The sequence below is a fragment of the Polypterus senegalus genome, chromosome 16 (genome assembly GCF_016835505.1).
Source record: "Polypterus senegalus isolate Bchr_013 chromosome 16, ASM1683550v1, whole genome shotgun sequence".
NCBI lineage: Eukaryota > Metazoa > Chordata > Cladistia > Polypteriformes > Polypteridae > Polypterus > Polypterus senegalus.
The window spans coordinates 86183467-86201245 of NC_053169.1; the positions used below are offsets into that span (position 1 = coordinate 86183467).

Sequence of the window (17779 nt, forward strand, 5' to 3'; positions counted from 1 at the left end):
AACTTTCTCTTTGTGTTCTGTCACCTTCTTTGGACCCGAATCTTTCACTTAACATTAAATTGTTGTCTTGCAGGTGCATGTGTAGCACTGGGAAGAAGACTAAAATACAACCGGAACGAATGCTACTGCTCTGACAAAAAACGGAAAGCCTACGACAATTTCATTTTTATTATTTCTTAACTTTAAGTTCATCAGGTCACGTTCTTGTTAAAGGATTAGAATGACAAAGTCCTTGAGTAAGGCAGTGCCACTGTAGAGTGAGTGCATAGCTTCATTTTTCATTTAATAATTTTATTTTGTTCATATTTGTTAATAAAGTAGTCCTAGACTATCTATATGTGCAGGTTAAATATTATAACGTGGGTTTTTTGTCCTCTGTATTGTCATACTTTGTGTGTGTGCAGTGTGTTTTGTTTTTTTTTATTAATTGGAAATTCAGAAAAAATAAAACTGTTTAATGCTATTTTTGTATTTGTTACAAAGGGTAGAAAAAGTGAGAATATTTAATGTAATATTTCTTAAACGGCACTGAGGATTGAGAATTAAATTGCCCACCGAATTCATGAAAAGAGCTCCACATCTGGGCTGCACTGCTGATGTTCAGGTCTCTGTGCTTCTTGACTAAACCCCCCAACCTGAAGCCCTGTAGTCGTCAATATATGAAAAAGTGAGAAGCAAATGTGCTACTCACGCCTGCGATGCCTAAATTCGTTTCCAAACTAGACAAGCCTTTGAGATGCAGTATTACCTTGGCAAACTTCATTTGCTATATAATCCTTCAGGTAGAGTCCATGTCACCCATCACAGCTGGGTTGTGCATTTCCAGTTTCAAAAGTGTCGAAAACGACACGGTTAACTGTTCTTGAATTGCTCACATTTGGTTTGTGGTTCTACTGACTTGTGACATTTGCTAGTCGTCTTTTTAGGGTGGGATTTCCCAAATGTGTTTATGTCTAGTTTGTATCATTTGTTTGATTCTTTTCAGGCTGCTGTGAGTGTAGTTATGTGGTTTTATTCTTTCATTTAGGGTACATGTATTAAAAGTAAAACGAATTGCTGTTAAAAAGCAATAGTGCAAATTGTTACGTAAAGAATTAAAATTATTTTTGTAGGTTAGTTCACCACTTTGCAGACTGCAAGATTTTATAATCAATGTTTTGAAGTCTCTTCTGTATTAAACTGCCCATTTCCTGTATATAGTACTCTGAATATTTCAAAGGCATCTGATGTTTTCTGAATGTTTAATACTGTTTTAAGTTTATGTATCAGTTTTGTTAAAACTTCAAATCACATTGAGATAACTTAGAATGTAAGCGTTGAGTGACTGTAAACTAATGTATTACTTTTTATTTTCCAGTTTGCATAATAGTATTTGCCAAAGGTTTGACAGTATTTAAGTTTTAATTGTTTAAAGCCCTGTCATGATGTTTATATTCCTTTTCATGGAGCTGAAATGTCTCTAAAATCTTACATCAGGTGCTCGATTCTTAAAATAAAAATGGTGTGACAAACATCTGTTGAGTTGTTTTTGGTAAAGTAACTCATTTTCATTTTCCGTTATCCAGGACTTGATTTGGATGTGCAGTTTCTTGTTCTTGTGCATTTTGCGTTTTATTTAAAAATACAGTCCGTGTCATCAAAGATTACACCTCGTATTTAATAGCTTGGTATCGTGCTTCCGAAGTGTGCGGCTACGCTTCAGGTGAGTTCACAAAGACCAGACATAAGGTCTAAGAATGTCATTTTGTTTTGTGTACAGCTTCCTGGCTATTTGTACAAAGGACTGTGTTGTGGCCTGGCTGTTAAATAAGTTATTTTTTATTACAATGATTACTCCTGGATGTGCTGTGGATTGAGTTTTAATCCTAATGATTGTGTGCCATCACCTAGTTTAGCATTTTTAAATCTTTCTTTTTAGTGTTTATATATTGAATTCTGTTTTTTTAACTTTTAAAGTGGATTAACGTGTATTTAAATTTAATTAGTGTGGCAAATTAAAATGAGCACACTGTTCTTATTTCTGCTCATGGCCAAGAAAGGAGAAAACCACAGCTGCTGAACATAAACTGGGAGTATCCTTTCTAATTAACTTCTAAGCTCTATGAAAGCTTAGCACCCCACGGAAATAAAAAGCATCTTAGGCATCACAAAAATGAGCAAAGGAGGAAAAAAAAAAAGCCCATATGCTGGCCATTAACTAGACGTTCAGAAGGAAAGCAGAACTGTCTATCGAACAGGAAATAACTTAGCAAGTAATGGATTTCGGGGCAGTCATTCATTTGTCAACTGCTGATGTGCGATGTTTTCAGGATTACCATGTGGTGCACAAATCAAGGATTGTGAGAATGAGTTACAGGCGTCTGTTTTTTAGGCAACGTTTAAAAACAGGAAATGCTCCATTAGGTTAAGGCTGCTGCGTGTTATATGGAGAGCTGTCCCTCGAGCGTCTGAGTGTGTGTGCTCGTGTACTGTATTTACTAGTTTCTTTTTAACCATTTGCTTTAGTTTCATCCTCACGATCTTTGGTGTAACTGTTATAAGGATTAATATGCATCAGTATATTCATCATAAACTAGCTGTCCCCTGCGTAGTAGTGAAACAGGACAAACTTTAAAAATCAATTCAAATAAATGTAATTTTTATTGAGAAGAATTTCTATTGATAGCTATCATAACCCAGGGCTTCTTGATATACAGTACAATATTTTTGGTTTTGCTATCGGGCGAGAATGTAGCTGTGATCTCTTTGCCAAAAATGTAAAAAGTTGTCAAGGTATCTCTGGCCAAGTGGAAGGTAGGTGCGCTCCAACGTCAAACGTTGCCATTGTATCTGATAATGTTGAGCTCTGATGGGAGAGCTTCCCCTGCTTGGGGAGAAGAGCACGTGGCCGTGATACCTCTGCCAATGAGCAGCTACCCTCTAAAACACACATAGCTGTGATCTGTCTCAAAAACATCAAACATTACTCTTTAACAATCTCTAGATGATAATGTCTGCTGAACAAACCGGTATCGATAGCTAAGCGGAGGCAAGGTTCACTCCAACACATGGCGAGAGGTAGAGCTACTGGAATAGTGGCTGGCGTGTGAGTGAAGAGGGCCCCACCCCTCTCCTCGGCCTGCAGCCTCTCTTTCAGATTTGCGCGACTAAATCGGGACCGCAAGCAAACAATAATACTTCGCGTGATGCGAGAAGTCGCAAAATCAACCGGAATGTTCAAGAAAATTATAGAACAGAACCAGATCTAAATCCATTAAGTAGTTCTCTCATTCGCTAGCTAAGCGGAGTCAAGGTGCACTCCAACACATGGCGAAAGGTAGAGCTACTGGAATGGAGGCTGGCGTGTGAGTGAAGAGGGCCCCCGCCCCTCTCCTCGGCCTGCAGCCTCTCTTTCAGATTTGCGCGACTAAATCGGGACCGCAAGCAAACTATGATACTTCGCGTGATGCGAGAAGTCGCAAAATCAACCGGAATGTTCAAGAAAATTATAGAAAAAAAAACTATCTAAATCCGTTAAGTAGTTCTCTCATTCGCTAGCTAAGAGGAGGTAAGGAACACTCCGATACTGGTGCGTGAGTGAAGAGGGCCCTGCACCCCTTCCCTCTGCCCGCTGCATGTCTCTCGGATTCGCAGCAACTAAATCGGTACCACAATATATATATTATATATATATATATATATATATATATATATATATATATATATATATATAAAAAATAGAGAGAGAAATTATAATACGTTTTGTTATGTTTTGAAAAATTTTATTAACACTTAATTTTGCTTGAAGTCACAGTTCAGGGGTTTCAGTGCAATGACATCTTGTTCTGTTGATTCAGTCGAGACTTTCCTGTGATAGAAAATAAAAGGTAGATGTTAAGTGCAGTCAACAGTTGCCTACTGCAGGAGTACACCAAGTACAATCTGCTTTGAGGCATAAACATACAACCTGTCCAAAAACAACCTTGCAGCATCGCTTAGAAGTCTGGTCTGTAGGTTACAGTCAGGCTACAAGTGCTAGGATAAGAAGGATCCCTACAAAATGTGATGTATATACGAGAGGTTATTTGATTTATCATCAGCTCATCCAAAATTGCATGCATGAATTCTAGGGTACACCCTCCATACACCTTTATCGTAAGAGCATCCCTTATCTACGATGGAGCGTTTGATCAGAAGAAAATATGAAGCTGGTTTTAAATGAAAAGTCGTTGAAGTGGGAAAAGAAATTGGTAACTGTGCTGCTGCAACAAAATTTGACGTGTCTGAGAAACTGATATGAGATTGGAGGAAGCAAGAAGATGTAAAAAAAAAAAAATTTTAAGTGTCGTATTTTTGAATGGGCGTATAAGTCGGTGTCTTATTTTATGATCAATTTTCCGGGTTTCAAGACCCGACTTATTCGCGAGTATATACAGTATGGTATCTGACAAAGGTTTCTGGTGGGCATCTATGGTGACCAACACTGGAGATCAGCAAACCATGTCAAAAACCTCCATAAAAAGATTTCTGGTTACTCTACATGTCATTTCATCAGTTGTATGCTCAGTAAGGTTCTAAAGACATGTATTTTTACTAAAATATTGTTAAAGGAACTAACTACTTCTGGAAAATGCTTCTCAGAACTAAAACAGCACACGCTCAACCACAACTGTCATTCTCATTCGTTGCTCACGAGTCCAGCCTAATGAGAGCTTATTCATTGGCTAACATTGCGCTACACGTGAAATCACCAGTGGAAAGTTCACTAAAAGACTAAAACAACTAAAGACTAAGAGATTAAAAATAGAAGTAAGAATATCACCAGGATTTGTGGACTTCTGAGATATTTAAACAAGCAGAAGATCAGTTCAGCCATATAGCTTCATAAACTGCCAGTAAATAATGTTGAGGTTCATGGATGTGAATATAAATCTAACCCTTCAGACACTCTTCCGAAATGTCTTAGCACTGTCCATGTTTGCTCGAAAGCACTTTCAGGAAGTGGTTTATTTAACATTTCAGTAAACTTGCATGTGTTTGGTACCGCAATATACCTTCCCACTGGATGACTTGACATGTGGGTTTCATATAATGACTCACGTGAGACTTTTTGTGTACTTTTTGATACTCTTTGTTGTCCTCTACCGTTGGTCACCAAAGATGCCTCTTCTGTTAAAAAGTTTATCTCCATTTTGTATGAAAACATGAGATTACGATTTTTTTTTCTTGCCCAGCACTACAATTTACATGGGGCAAGTAGTATATAAAATGTGTGTGTGTGTGTGTGTGTGTGTGTGTGTGTGTGTGTGTATCCATCCATCCATTTTCCAACCCGCTGAATCCGAACACAGGGTCACGGGGGTCTGCTGGTGCCAATCCCAGTCAACACAGGGCACGAACCAATCCCGAGCAGGACACACACAAACACATACCAAGCACACACTAGGGCCAATTTAGAATCGCCAATCCACCTAACCTGCATGTCTTTGGACTGTGGGAGTAAACCGGAGTGCCCAGAGGAAACCCACGCATGCAAACTCCACACTGGGAGGACCTGGGAAGCGAACCCCGGTCTCCTAACTGCATGGCAGCATCGCTACCACTGCGCCACCATGCCCCCATATATATATATATATATATATATATATATATATATATATATATATATATATATATATATATATATATATATATATATATATATATATATATATATATATATAGATAGATAGATAGATATAGAAATAAATATATATATATATATATATATATATATATATATATATATATATATGTAGTGGCAGACCGGAACCCCTTTACTCTATATTCAGCCATGGACTGTGCAATACCTCCTCCTGGACGCTAATTGGCCGCGCCCCCCCCCCCCCACCGAGCGGTGCCTCGGTTTCCCGCGGGGCTCCATGGGAATTAGAGTTGGGTGCAGCCTTTTTGGGTCCTGCAGGCACCACCAAGGGGTACTGCAGCTGGGACTCCTGAGCCCGTATGGGCAGCGTATTCACCACATCTGGAAGTGCAGCCGGAACTCGGTGATCAACCACCTGCAGCACTTCTGGGTGGACTATAAAAGGGGCCAGCGGCCACCACTCAATGGCCAGAGTTGGGAGGAGGACGAGGTTGCCTGAGAGGAGTGGTGGAGGAAGAAATAGAGTGCTTTGTGGTGTGTTTAATTTGGTGTTTGTGCACTTGGGACTGTGTTGTGCTTGTGGGGATTACGGGGAAGACGTGCCCCACAGGTGAAGATAAATAAAAGTTTATTTATTTTGCACGTGCCTCTGTGTCCATCTGTGTCGGGTCAGGCACCCATATAGCACCTTATGTTACTATATATAGATACAGTACAGGCCAAAAGTTTGGACACACCTCCTCATTCAATGTGTTTTCTTTATTTTCATGACTGAAGGCATCAAAACTATGAATGAACACATGTGGAGTTATGTACTTAACAAAAAAAGGTGAAATAACTGAAAACATGTTTTATATTCTAGTTTCTTCAAAATAGCCACCCTTTGTTCTGATTACTGCTTTGCACACTCTTGGCATTCTCTCGATGAGCTTCAACAGGTAGTCACCTGAAATGGTTTTCACTTCACAGGTGTGCCTTATCAGGGTTATTTAGTGGAATTTCTGGCTTTATCAATGGGGTTGGGACCAGCAGTTGTGTTGTGCAGAAGTCAGGTTAGTTGGACGATCATTTATTTTTCAACAGGACAATGACCCCAAACACACCTCCAGGCTGTGTAAGGGCTATTTGACCAAGAAGGAGAGTGATGGAGTGCTGTAAATGGTCATGAAAATAAAGAAAACACATTGAATGAGGAGATGTGTCCAAACTTTTGGCCTGTACTGTGTGTGTGTATATATATATATATATATATATATATATATATATATATATATATATATATATATATATATATATATATATATATACACTGCTCACAAAAATTAAAGGAACACTTTAAAGAAACACATTAGATACATCAGATCTCAATATGAAGTTGGATATCTATACAAATAACAACAGGGCAATGTCTTAGGAACAAAAGGATGCCAAGTCTTTTAATGGAAATAAAAGTTTTCTGCCTACAGAGGGCTCAATTGTGTAGACACCCTAAAATCAGAGTGAAATGAAGATGTGGCAGGCTAGTCCATTTTTCAAAAACTTAATTTCTGCTACTCAAAATGCTTTTCAGTATCTTGTGTGGCCCCACGAGCTTGTATGCATGCTTGACAACGTCAGGGCATGCTCCTAATGAGACGACGGATGGTGTCTTGTGGCATTTCCTCCCAGATCTGTATGAGGGCATCCCTGAGCTGTTGTACAGTCTGAGGAGCAACCTGGCGCCTAATGGACCGAAACATAATGTCCCACAGATGTTCTATTGGGTTTAAGTCAGGGGATCGTGAAGGCCATTCAATTGTTTCAATTCCTTCATCCTCCAGGTACTGCCTGCATACTCTTGCCACATGAGGCGGGCATTGTCGTGCATTAGGAGGAAACCAGGACCTACTGCACCAGCGTAGGGTCTGACAATGGGTCCAAGGATTTCATCCTGATACCTAATGGCAGTCAAGGTGTCTTTGTCTAGCTTGTAGAAGTCTGTGCGTCCCCCATGGATATGCCTCCCCAGACCATCACTGACCCACCACCAAACTGGTCATGCCGAATGATGTTACAGACAGCATAACATTCTCCATGGCTTCTGCAGACCCTTCAACGTCTGTCACATGTGCTCAGGGTGAACCTGCTCTCATCTGTGAAAAACACAGGGTGCCATTGGTGGACCTGACAATTCTGGTATTCTATGGTAAATGCCGATCGAGCTCCACTGCGCTGGGTTGTGAGCACAGGGCCCACTAGAGGACGTTGGGCCCTCAGACCACCTCAAGAAGTCTGTTTCTGATTGTTTGGTCAGAGACATTCACACCAGTGGCCTGCTGGAGGTCATTTTGTAGAGCTCTGGAAATGCTCATCCTGTTTGTCCTTGTCCAAAGGAGCAGATACCAGTCCTGCTGATGGGTTAAGGACCTTCTATGGTCCTGTCCAGCTCTCCTAGACTAACTGCCTGTCTCCTGAATCTCCTCCATGCCCTTGAGACAGTGCTGGGAGACACAGCAAACCTTCTGGCAATGACACGTATTGATGTGCCATCCTGGAGAAGTTGGATTTCCTGTGCAACCTCTGTAGGGTCCAGGTTTCGCCTCATGCTACCAGTAGTTACACTGACCATAGCGAAATGCAAAACTAGTGAAAAAAAGTCAGAAAAGATGAGGAGGGAAAAATGTCAGTGGCTTCCACCTGTTAAACCATTCCTGTTTTGGGGGTCATCTCATTGTTGCCCCTCTAGTGCATCTGTTGTTAATTTCATTAACAGCAAAGCAGCTGAAACTGATTAACAACCCCCTGTGCTACTTAACTGACCAAATCAATATCCCACAAGTTTTATTGACTTGATGCTATACTCTGATTAAAAAGTGTTCCTTTAATTTTTTTGAGCAGTATATATATATATTATATAAATTTTTTTTTTTTTTTGGTTAGCAAGTTCCTTTATGTCTTCATTTTCACTTGTACAAAAATAAACCCAACACGTGTATAAGAATTACTCTGTTAACATACCATTAGACTCGTGTGCCAGCTAATGTAGGCTTTCAGGTATATTTTTTTGTCTGTTTTGCTTAAATGTATTTGCAAGGTACAGTGAATTTTAGTTTTAAATGCTTTCTTGAAGAGGTTTAGTTAGGATCTGATTCCCATGTTGAATGTTTACAAAGTGGTTTTCCTCTTTTTTTCAAAGAAAGATTCAGTTTGTAATATTATCTTACCTTGTTTGTTCAACATCCTCAATTGTTTCAGGCAATCTGATATTTTGGGTTTCTGGTAGGAGGAAGGCTACGAGTGCAGATAAGACGGCAATGGAGGAGAATACGATGGGGGGGAGTAACCTCCAGACATCTTCCAGCAGTATCACCAGAGGAGCCACTGCGACTCCCAGGCGCGCCATAAAGGAAGTGAAGCCCATTCCATTTTGCCTGAAAAAACAGTAGCATTAAAATACTTTTTGTTGTTAAAATTAATTGATTGGGCTTATGTCCATCTTACTGTATATCGAGCTGACCCTTCAGTATGTTGTGTAAAGCAGATCTCAGTAAATTGTCATTATGAAAACATGTCAGAAGGGTAAATCAAGTCCACAGATATAGAATAAGAAGTACACTTACTGACATTCCACTCTCTTTGTTGGACATCTTTTAGCATTTTTGGACTATTTTTCTATTCTACATATTTAATTCTATTTAAATAATTGTCTTCTGTTGCTGTTCTCTTGCATGTTTTTTCTTAATAGAGTAATAAAGAAGCACCCTGCTTCAATTAGACATGTTTAACCCTTACAATGACTTTGGGTCAAATTTGACACCAGTTTTGTGTTTGAAATCGGTAAAAGCACCTTACATGTTATCAGTTAATTCATTAAAAACACCCGAAATATAATCTGATCTAAAAGTTATGGTAAGGGGGTATCCAAATTGGATTAAAGAAAAAAGGACCTGTAAGGCACAGCATTGGGTCAGAATATTAGGATATTGTAATAACAAATACGAGCGAGAAAACTAATTTGACAAATAATACCTTCGTTTTTTTGTTTTTTTTTTCATTTTTAAAATAAACTTTGACTTCAGTTTAGTTTGTGTAAGAGTAGGGTGAGAAATCCTAAAGAGTGAGAGTCTTTATTCATCAAGCAGTTCCATTTATAGTCACTAAATATAACATACAGCCATCGTAACACAGTCTGACGAGCGTGACTCTGCGTGTGAATCTAAACGGACTTCATGGGAAGGGTTCCTGCATCGGCTCCCAATATGGACTCTCCTGTGCTCAAAGTAGCTGGATGTTTTATGTGTAAGCACAACATTTAAAACTAAATCCACAGTTTATTAAGGATCGTGACCTCTCTAACCGATAGCAGGACTTGCAAGTTAGGAACTTTGTCAAAAGTAAACCGCTTAACCACCTTCACCTTCCATTGTTTTTTGATTATCCCCAAAGAAGTGCTGGCCAGTTTTGAGAAGTCATTATTTCTAGATTCTACCTTCAAATTTAAAATAAATTTATTCCTGGATGAAAGGGGGCGTGGAGATGCCACATGGGTTGGGCAGGCATCCTGGCCAGGAGAGGGAGCACACTTGAAAGGAAGGATGGGAAAGGGTGGACAGACCACCCATTTATTCCCCCCCAGCACACTAGATGGCAGCAGCCCTGGTTATCGTGGCCCAGCGAGAAGTCAGCAGGGTATGCCAGGAAATGTAATCTGGCAGGGCAGCCCTGATGGGGTCATAAGGGTACAGCAAGAGGGCGCATCCTACAGTAATGGAGTTCTGTGTGACCCGGAAGTACTTCCTTCGGGGCAATCGCCCTGGCGCCTGAAGTACTCCCAGGTCTGTAATAAAAGGGACCGCACTCCCTTAATCCAGGCGAGTCGGAGCTGGGAGGTAGAGTGGCAACACTTGACTGGAGGAGGGCAGTGCGGTGATGGAGAACATTATTGTGAGGAGAAAAATTATTGTGATATATTTGAAAGGATATATTTGAAAGGAAGTTGATTAATAAATTAACCTTTATTTGAACCCGGGACTGTGCTTGTGTGTTCGTGGTGGGGTTTGGGCTTGCTGACGCCCGGGGGTTGTGTATGGCATTCTATAAACTGATGTCTGTATTAATTATAAGATTGTGTCATTGACTGAATTATTTTACGTTCTCTCACATAAATAAAAAACGTAGAGTGCTTATTAACTTGAGAAGGGCACCCTTGTGATTCCTGCAAGAGCTGTGATCTCCTGCCAGTGCTCAGTGAATTTTCACCATACAGTAATGAGAAACTGGAGAAATATGGTGCTTGTTTAGGGGTCTTCGGATTCCTGTCATTACAACACAGCCTAAATGATCTCTTATAATGTTAAAGTGATCCAAATGAACGCTTCACATATTAATTTAACATTGGCAAATTTCCCCGTGAAGGACGTTTTTAATTAGCTTTGATACAAAACCAAACGGGCAGAAGAACAAAAGAAAATCTGATAAAGGAGAGACAGTTCAGTCAGCCAGACTCCGTGGGTTAGCGAATAGCTAAGCTGTCCTAGTGTCTCATCCAGATTCTTCTTAGAGGTTGTCAAGGTCTCTGCTTCAGATCCATGTCTTAGTAGTTTTGTTCCAGAATCCCGCAGTTCTTTTGAGTGCAGACGTGCTTCCCAGCTTCAGTCCTAAATGCACTAATCTTGTATGTAAAATGGCACTCCAAAAAGTAGCAGGTTTCTGGCTAATGCTGCGTCATTGCTGCCTTAATAATGTATCCTGCTAATAAAATTTCACTTTAAAAAGGACCCCAAGTCACCTCTTCCATAATAATCTGTGTGCTGTTGTATCTTTTTTCCCTGTAGGTGTTTTACATTTGGAGCACAGACAGGTTAAGTGACTTGCTCAAGGGCACACCGCAAGTAAGATCTGAGGATTGAACCTGCTGCCTTCTCAGATATCTTCTCATTTTCTTAGCTATTAGACGACACTGCATCCCAAATTAGAAATAAAATCATCTTCGGTCAGTTTATATAATCTGCAGGCATGGATAAGATGGAGATAAGCTCCACTAGCATCATTCTGTCAATTGTTGTATGTCTGTAATACTACGTTGTTGTACCGTGTTAGCCATTATGGATGTGGTGAGAAGTTAAGCAAAATGATCCCTTTTATTGGCTAACTAAAAAGATGACAATATGTGAGCTTTCGGGCAACTCGGGCCCCTTCTTCAGGCAAAATGTATTCAGAAAGGTTGCCTCGAAAGCTCACATATTGTCATCTTTTTAGTTAGCCAATAAAAGGGATAATTTTGCTTAACTTCGCAGTACACTCTGTCAATTTTAAAAAATGAACATTTTTAGAAGACAGCCCACCAGTGTCTCACCTGATAACTGTAGGAAAGAGCTCCGTTGTGTAAAGAAAGACAATACTAAAGGAAGCCTCGGAAAAAAACTTGCCAAGTATTGCTATGACGGTGCGAGTAATCTGCTTGCCTAAAAGAGAGATGTGTGTATAAGTATAATGTTCAGTAATATACATCCCATTTAAAAACATACATTTCTTTTCATCTCTATACTTATAAAATGAAATGCAATTTTCTTTATATTTTGTCTGTCCGTGTCATTTATTTTCTTCCCTAAAATATTTGAGAGGTTTGTATCCCAGGTTCATGATCTAAGATTTTAAAGGTTAAGGCAAAGAGAAGTTTTCATATAATGCAAGGATTAGAAATGAACCCCAAAAAATATATAAGCTTTTTTGTGACCTGTACCAAGGTTATTATAGTTTTGCCTTTTTATATTAATTTTTATTTCCATATTTTTTCTGACCTTACTTGCAAATTCAGTTTCGTTTTAGTTCTCCTTCATCATATATATTTAATTTTTATTTAGTTTTTATTTCACATAGACATTTCTATTTTATTTTTATATCTATTAGTTTCAGTTTTAATAATTATGGTATGATTAAAGAGCTACTACTGCGGTGGGTTGGCACCCTGCCCAGGATTGGTTCCTGCCTTGTGCCCTGTGTTGGCTGGGATTGGCTCCAGCAGACCCCCGTGACCCTGTATTCGGATTCAGCGGGTTAGAAAATGGATGGATGGATGGATAAAGAGCTACTATGGAGTTTAGTTTTGTGTCACAATCGGACAGAACTGTACACTTAACGGGTTAGGATATGAGTTTAAAAGCTTAATACACATACATTGTTTACTATCTGGTTTTGTTTTTGTCTGATAAAAACAAGCAGAATCAAAACCAGATACTGAATATGAACAATTTTATACAATTTTGATTTTTAAAATATTTTCTATGTCCATTTATGCTGAACAAATGTGTGCTGATTGTTGACACTTTTTATCTTTTCCTTTTATTGCCCAGAATAGGCCAATTTGTAATGAAATTTAGGTGAATTTTAAGGTTTGAGGGTTTTTTTTCTTTCTTACTCTAAATGTCTGCGCCACACAACATATCCTGCTTCAAGATAATGTGCTTATAATAAATGCCTTCAATATTGCATTCAAAAATTTCCCATGCTGGGCTTTTTATTTTCTGCCAGCCTTATTGATCTCTGATTCCATCTCAGGCACATACAAGTTATATTATGTACTAGGCTGACCCGCTTTTTAAGGCGACCGACTTTTAAGTTGACCACTTCTTAAGGCAATTCAATATGTAGAGCAATTTGATATTTTATAAAAACTCATTAATTTGGTTATATTGCATTTGAGCGGTATTACTTTAATACTCGTAGTTTCTGTTATTTTTGTGATGAAATCTAAACTTTTTTTCTATATTGAGGTCGCCCTTTTGAACCCCCCTGATATTTACTACTGTGGTGTTATGGGTCCACAGCTCACTGAGCAAAGGCCATTTTTAAATAATCGCCGCACCCGAGACGACTTCGTGAGGAGGGGCGATGTTGTAGCGAGCCGTGGGGCAGTCGTCGATGTGGGCGTTTCTCACCGTGTGCACAGGTGAGGAACTGCCCACATTTGTGATTGCTCCCGTGGCTAAAGCTACAGCTGTGATGGCCCCTCGCGTTATAAAAAAGCGCAAGTCGGTTGAAGGGGGTGAAAGGAAACGATCGGAGAGAAAAAGGAAAGGAAAGAGGACGGAGGTTACAGGGAGCGAGGAAGCATGCGGAGCAAGAGAGACGGACAGGCGGTGCGTGCGTGTGGTGAGCGCACGATCGAGGGCAGCTGTAGGGAAGCTGGGTGTTAGGCCAACACCCAGACGTTTGAGTTGATGTTGCTCCCGCTGAGTGATCAGGTAGCGGGAGTGCCTAGAGGAAAGCGACGAGCCGCAGAAGGCCACGGAAAGGCAGCGGAAGTCGGGAGGCTTGGTGGTGGAGTCCCCAATGTGTGCGTCCTGGTCATTGGTGGACATCAAGTCTCGGGGACTGGGATGAGAGCCAAACCGAAGCCAGGGATCGGGAGGTCTCCAGTCTCGCGAAAGTGTAAGAGGAGGGCAGCTGCAGAGAGCGTCTTGCCTGCTGCTAAGCCCAAACGGGATAAGCAGGTGAGACGCTAACAGAAACGTTACACCGGATTTGTTGTTTTTAAGATTGCTTCCTAAAGAAGATTTTACCTCTCGTTTTAAAGGATTGTTTTTTCTATTTATTGGTTTTAACCTCCACGTTCTTTTTATGGATTATTTATTTAATGAAGAACTTTGAAACTGCACTGTTTATTTTGTTGACTGTTTTTAAATAAAAGCACTCTTTTCACTTTTAACCATCCCCTTGTTCAGATGCTCAATTATTTGCCTTCACTGACTAGCTCACTCGGTTTCATTATCGACGGTGTTGGGTTCAAGGGTTCCCAAACAGCCATGGGAGAGTGGAGCCAGAACCCACATTGTCACAACTACGCGGTGAGGCATTTGTACTCCATCAACATTATTTCCAGAGACATAATTTTGTCTATTTTTCCAGCGCATCACGACAAAAGCAAGGGAATGGTGGGAGCACCAGAACTCTGCTCACATCATGTCGCTTCGTACCGCAAGCTGCAAGTAGTAAGTCTGTGAAAAGCGGAATAACGCTACGCTTTCCACTCACGGGACGGAAGGACAATCCTGACCGCTTTTATATAGTAAGAAAGAAGAAGAAGATATCACACAGTCTGGAGTAGAAAATCATCTTTTACCTGGAAAAACGAAACTACAAATCCCATTGTGCATTGCAAAATGTGTGAAACTCCGCACCTGCGTAACACTCAAGGGATGGAAGGACAATCCCGACCGCTTTTATATAAAAGGATTTTGCCACCTGCAGCAGGGATGTCTTACCAGCATTGTAGGCCCCCTGGGGAAAAACAGTGCACTGGGGCCCCCATACCTACACAACCACTGACAGGAATAAAAATGTAAATGGTCAATTAAATTAAACATTATTATTGTATCGGTACTTCCAACAAAATCAGTGTTTAAACATTAAAAATACAGTACAGCAAAAATTAATCAACACAAATGTTTGAACAATATAACATGAGCCTTGAAAAACACAAAAATGTCAACCTATAAATGATATTCAATTGGTAAAACATACAGACGGGGATGGCACAGTATGAAATTACTATGAATTACTTATTATTAATCAAGTGTTCAACAAAAATATTTGCAAAATTTCTTTGCGGAGAATAGAATTGAAGTGACATTAACGTATATATGCTTTTACATTACGTAGTGCGTGAGATTAGTATACATACAGGCAGGTGAGGTTGCAGAGGTGACCGTGATACTAAATCAGAGACTAATGCCAATGTCAACTTGTAACACAATAACATATTTATAGTTTAGTATGGTATTTATTTATTGACAGCAAGTCAAAACATACATAGATTAGCATGGGGTCCCTAAGCTTGTGGGGACCCTGAACAACTGCCCAGCATGCCCATGCGTTAAGACAGCCCTAACCTGCAGGCCTGAAAAGATATCAAACATCAGAAAATAGATTCTACTGTGTTCTGACAGGTGTGATCATGAAAATCATGGGGGCTTAGGAAGGACAGGACTCTTAGGCTTGAATCAGAGTGCAGACCCCACCTAGCTCTACTGAGGGAAACCAAGAAAAACAAGCCTCTAGTGTAAAGGTGAGGGGCGGTGAGACTTGAATAGCCCATCATAAGAACAGAAAACCCATAATGAGCAGAGCAAGAGCAGGTAATAGGAGTACGGACAGCCACAAAACGACAGAGACAGCATCTGAGATTAAGTATAATATCTAAACCTGTTTATCCAGAGCAGAATTGCAGGAAACCTGGAGCCTCCCCTAGCAGGTTTGGATGCATACCCGGTATGCAATATGTAAGATATGGCTGATGTTAAGAACAAAAAGAATATGATATGAAAAGAATAATCTATTTTGAGAGAGAGAGAGAGAAAAATTGAATAAAAAAGGGGGACAAATATTTTAAAGTATAATTCTGCTACTGGATTATTTTCACAATATTATCAGGCTGTGAATAGAAACTAAAAAAAAGAAAAATTAATATATACAATAAATTCAAAAACACATTAGTAGGTTTAGTTTTTCACCAGTTGCCTACCTACCTGTAGTTTAGTAGAGACATTGCCAACTCAGTAATTTTACAAGGTTTGTATTGCTATGTTGTTAAATGACTTTTTAAAAGCAAAAGTGATTGGTCAGTAACAATACGGTGATCTTGTATGAGGACTGCCAGTCTCTCGATCAGTGCCGTCTTATTTTCAGAAAGGATTTCTCCTCTGCGAAGTGGCAGGTGAATTATCGTCAACTGAGAAACAGGCAGTCATAAACTGAAACGTTACTCACTCGTGACTTTTCTGTCCATGCAGTAAAAGTTGTTTGACCGGCACATTCCAATTTCAGGCGTTTGAATTACATCTTGATATAAAACAAGCACAAAGAAAAGCAGCACAGTAAATCGCTTTCTATTTCACACACTTTACACGCCCGTGTTCAGCTTGCTCTGTCGCCGCACGTGCTGTGTGAACATCCGCCCTCCATCACCAGCCGCCGTTCACTCGATGAATATGTGCGGGCAGCTCGTGATGGATGACTTTCTGTTTTAGAGTTACAAGTTACAAGGGATAAAGACTAACGGCAAGAATATTCATTGAAAAATCGGAAACTATAAATGTTTTTAGTATATTATTATTTTGTTTTGGTTAGTCTTTCCAGCTACTTTTAATAGTTTCGTTTAATTTTGTTAATTTTATTTCACTTTGCAGAAATGTTTTTTTCATAATAGTTTCAGTTTTGATTTTAGTTTTCGTTAACTATAATAACCTTGGACTGTACCTACTTCTAGCACAAAATTCCAGAGCTTTTCAGAGTTTCACATTAAGTGAGGAACTTGAAATCCTGTCTGGTCGATGTCCATACCAGCTGCTATCGTCAAGTGAGTGAGTCATATAAGACAGAACTATTTATAAGAAATGAAAACCGGAGAAGTTCTTACCTGTGGGGATGAACATATTAATGGCAATACATGTTCCAGTGAAAATCAGGGTCCATGCTTGACATCGCCTTCTGCCAATCCGGTCCAGTATGAGGTACACAAAGCATTTTGAGGGGACTTCAATAGCACCGTAGATGAATTGCGTCATGTAAATGCTCACACCCAGACCGCTAATGTTTAGACTCAATCCATAATACGTAAAGGCCACACCAAACCTAGACAAAAAAAAAAAGTTTATATTAGACATTTATGGTAGTAGGATGTTCTACCGTGTTAGCCGTAATGGTTGTAATGAGAAGTCGTGCAAAAATGACACATTTTATTGATGAACTGAACAGATTGCAATATGCCAGCTTCCAAGGCTTCTTCAGGCAATTTGTAATCAGACATTAGACATCTAAAAAATATGTTAACTGACAGTTATGATGGTGTACTGAGTTAAAAACTACAAAACAGTTAAAATGCAGGTGCTTATTTAATTGGGGTGGGGGGGCCAAACAGCCCTGAATGGGATGCCAGTCCATTACATGGCACATATCCTCCCACTTGTTCACACAACGAACTGAGACTTTCCAGTTAACTTATACAGTGCATGTAGAAAGAATCCAGACCCCTTTACCATCTCCATTCCTTGTTGTGTTGCAGATTTAATTTTAAATGAATAAATCTGCCATTTTTGCTCAATCATTTACATCAGTGGTCTGAAAACTCTGGTCCTGGAGGGCCGAAGAGGCTGCAGGTTTTCATTGTAAACCTTTTCT

The 17779-nt window shown here is 39.7% G+C and overlaps 2 protein-coding genes across 4 annotated transcripts in view; one reads left to right on the forward strand and one right to left on the reverse strand.

Annotated features, from left to right (window-relative positions):
• The window catches only part of crip3 (cysteine-rich protein 3), a 127750-nt gene extending 126237 nt beyond the window's left edge, over window positions 1-1513 (forward strand). The window contains exon 9 of one of the 2 annotated variants that reach the window (XM_039738331.1): window positions 74-184. Coding sequence is in view for 1 of the 2 variants with exons in the window: in XM_039738330.1 (XP_039594264.1) it covers window positions 74-180 (107 nt within the window). In the remaining variant the exon portion in view is untranslated. Of the gene's footprint in view, window positions 1-73 lie in introns of both variants that reach the window. The other variant, XM_039738330.1, reaches the window with a different exon arrangement.
• A 2231-nt stretch (window positions 1514-3744) lies between these two features.
• LOC120516891 (solute carrier family 22 member 7-like) overlaps window positions 3745-17779 on the reverse strand; it is a 56942-nt gene continuing 42907 nt past the window's right edge. The window contains exons 7-10 of one of the 2 annotated variants that reach the window (XM_039738890.1): window positions 17019-17233; window positions 11958-12066; window positions 8827-9033; window positions 3745-3847 (exon numbers count right to left, since the gene is read on the reverse strand). In XM_039738890.1, the coding sequence (XP_039594824.1) occupies window positions 3772-3847; window positions 8827-9033; window positions 11958-12066; window positions 17019-17233 (607 nt within the window). In that variant the 3' untranslated portion in view covers window positions 3745-3771. Of the gene's footprint in view, window positions 3848-8826; window positions 9034-11957; window positions 12067-17018; window positions 17234-17779 lie in introns of those variants that run through there. The other variant, XM_039738891.1, reaches the window with a different exon arrangement.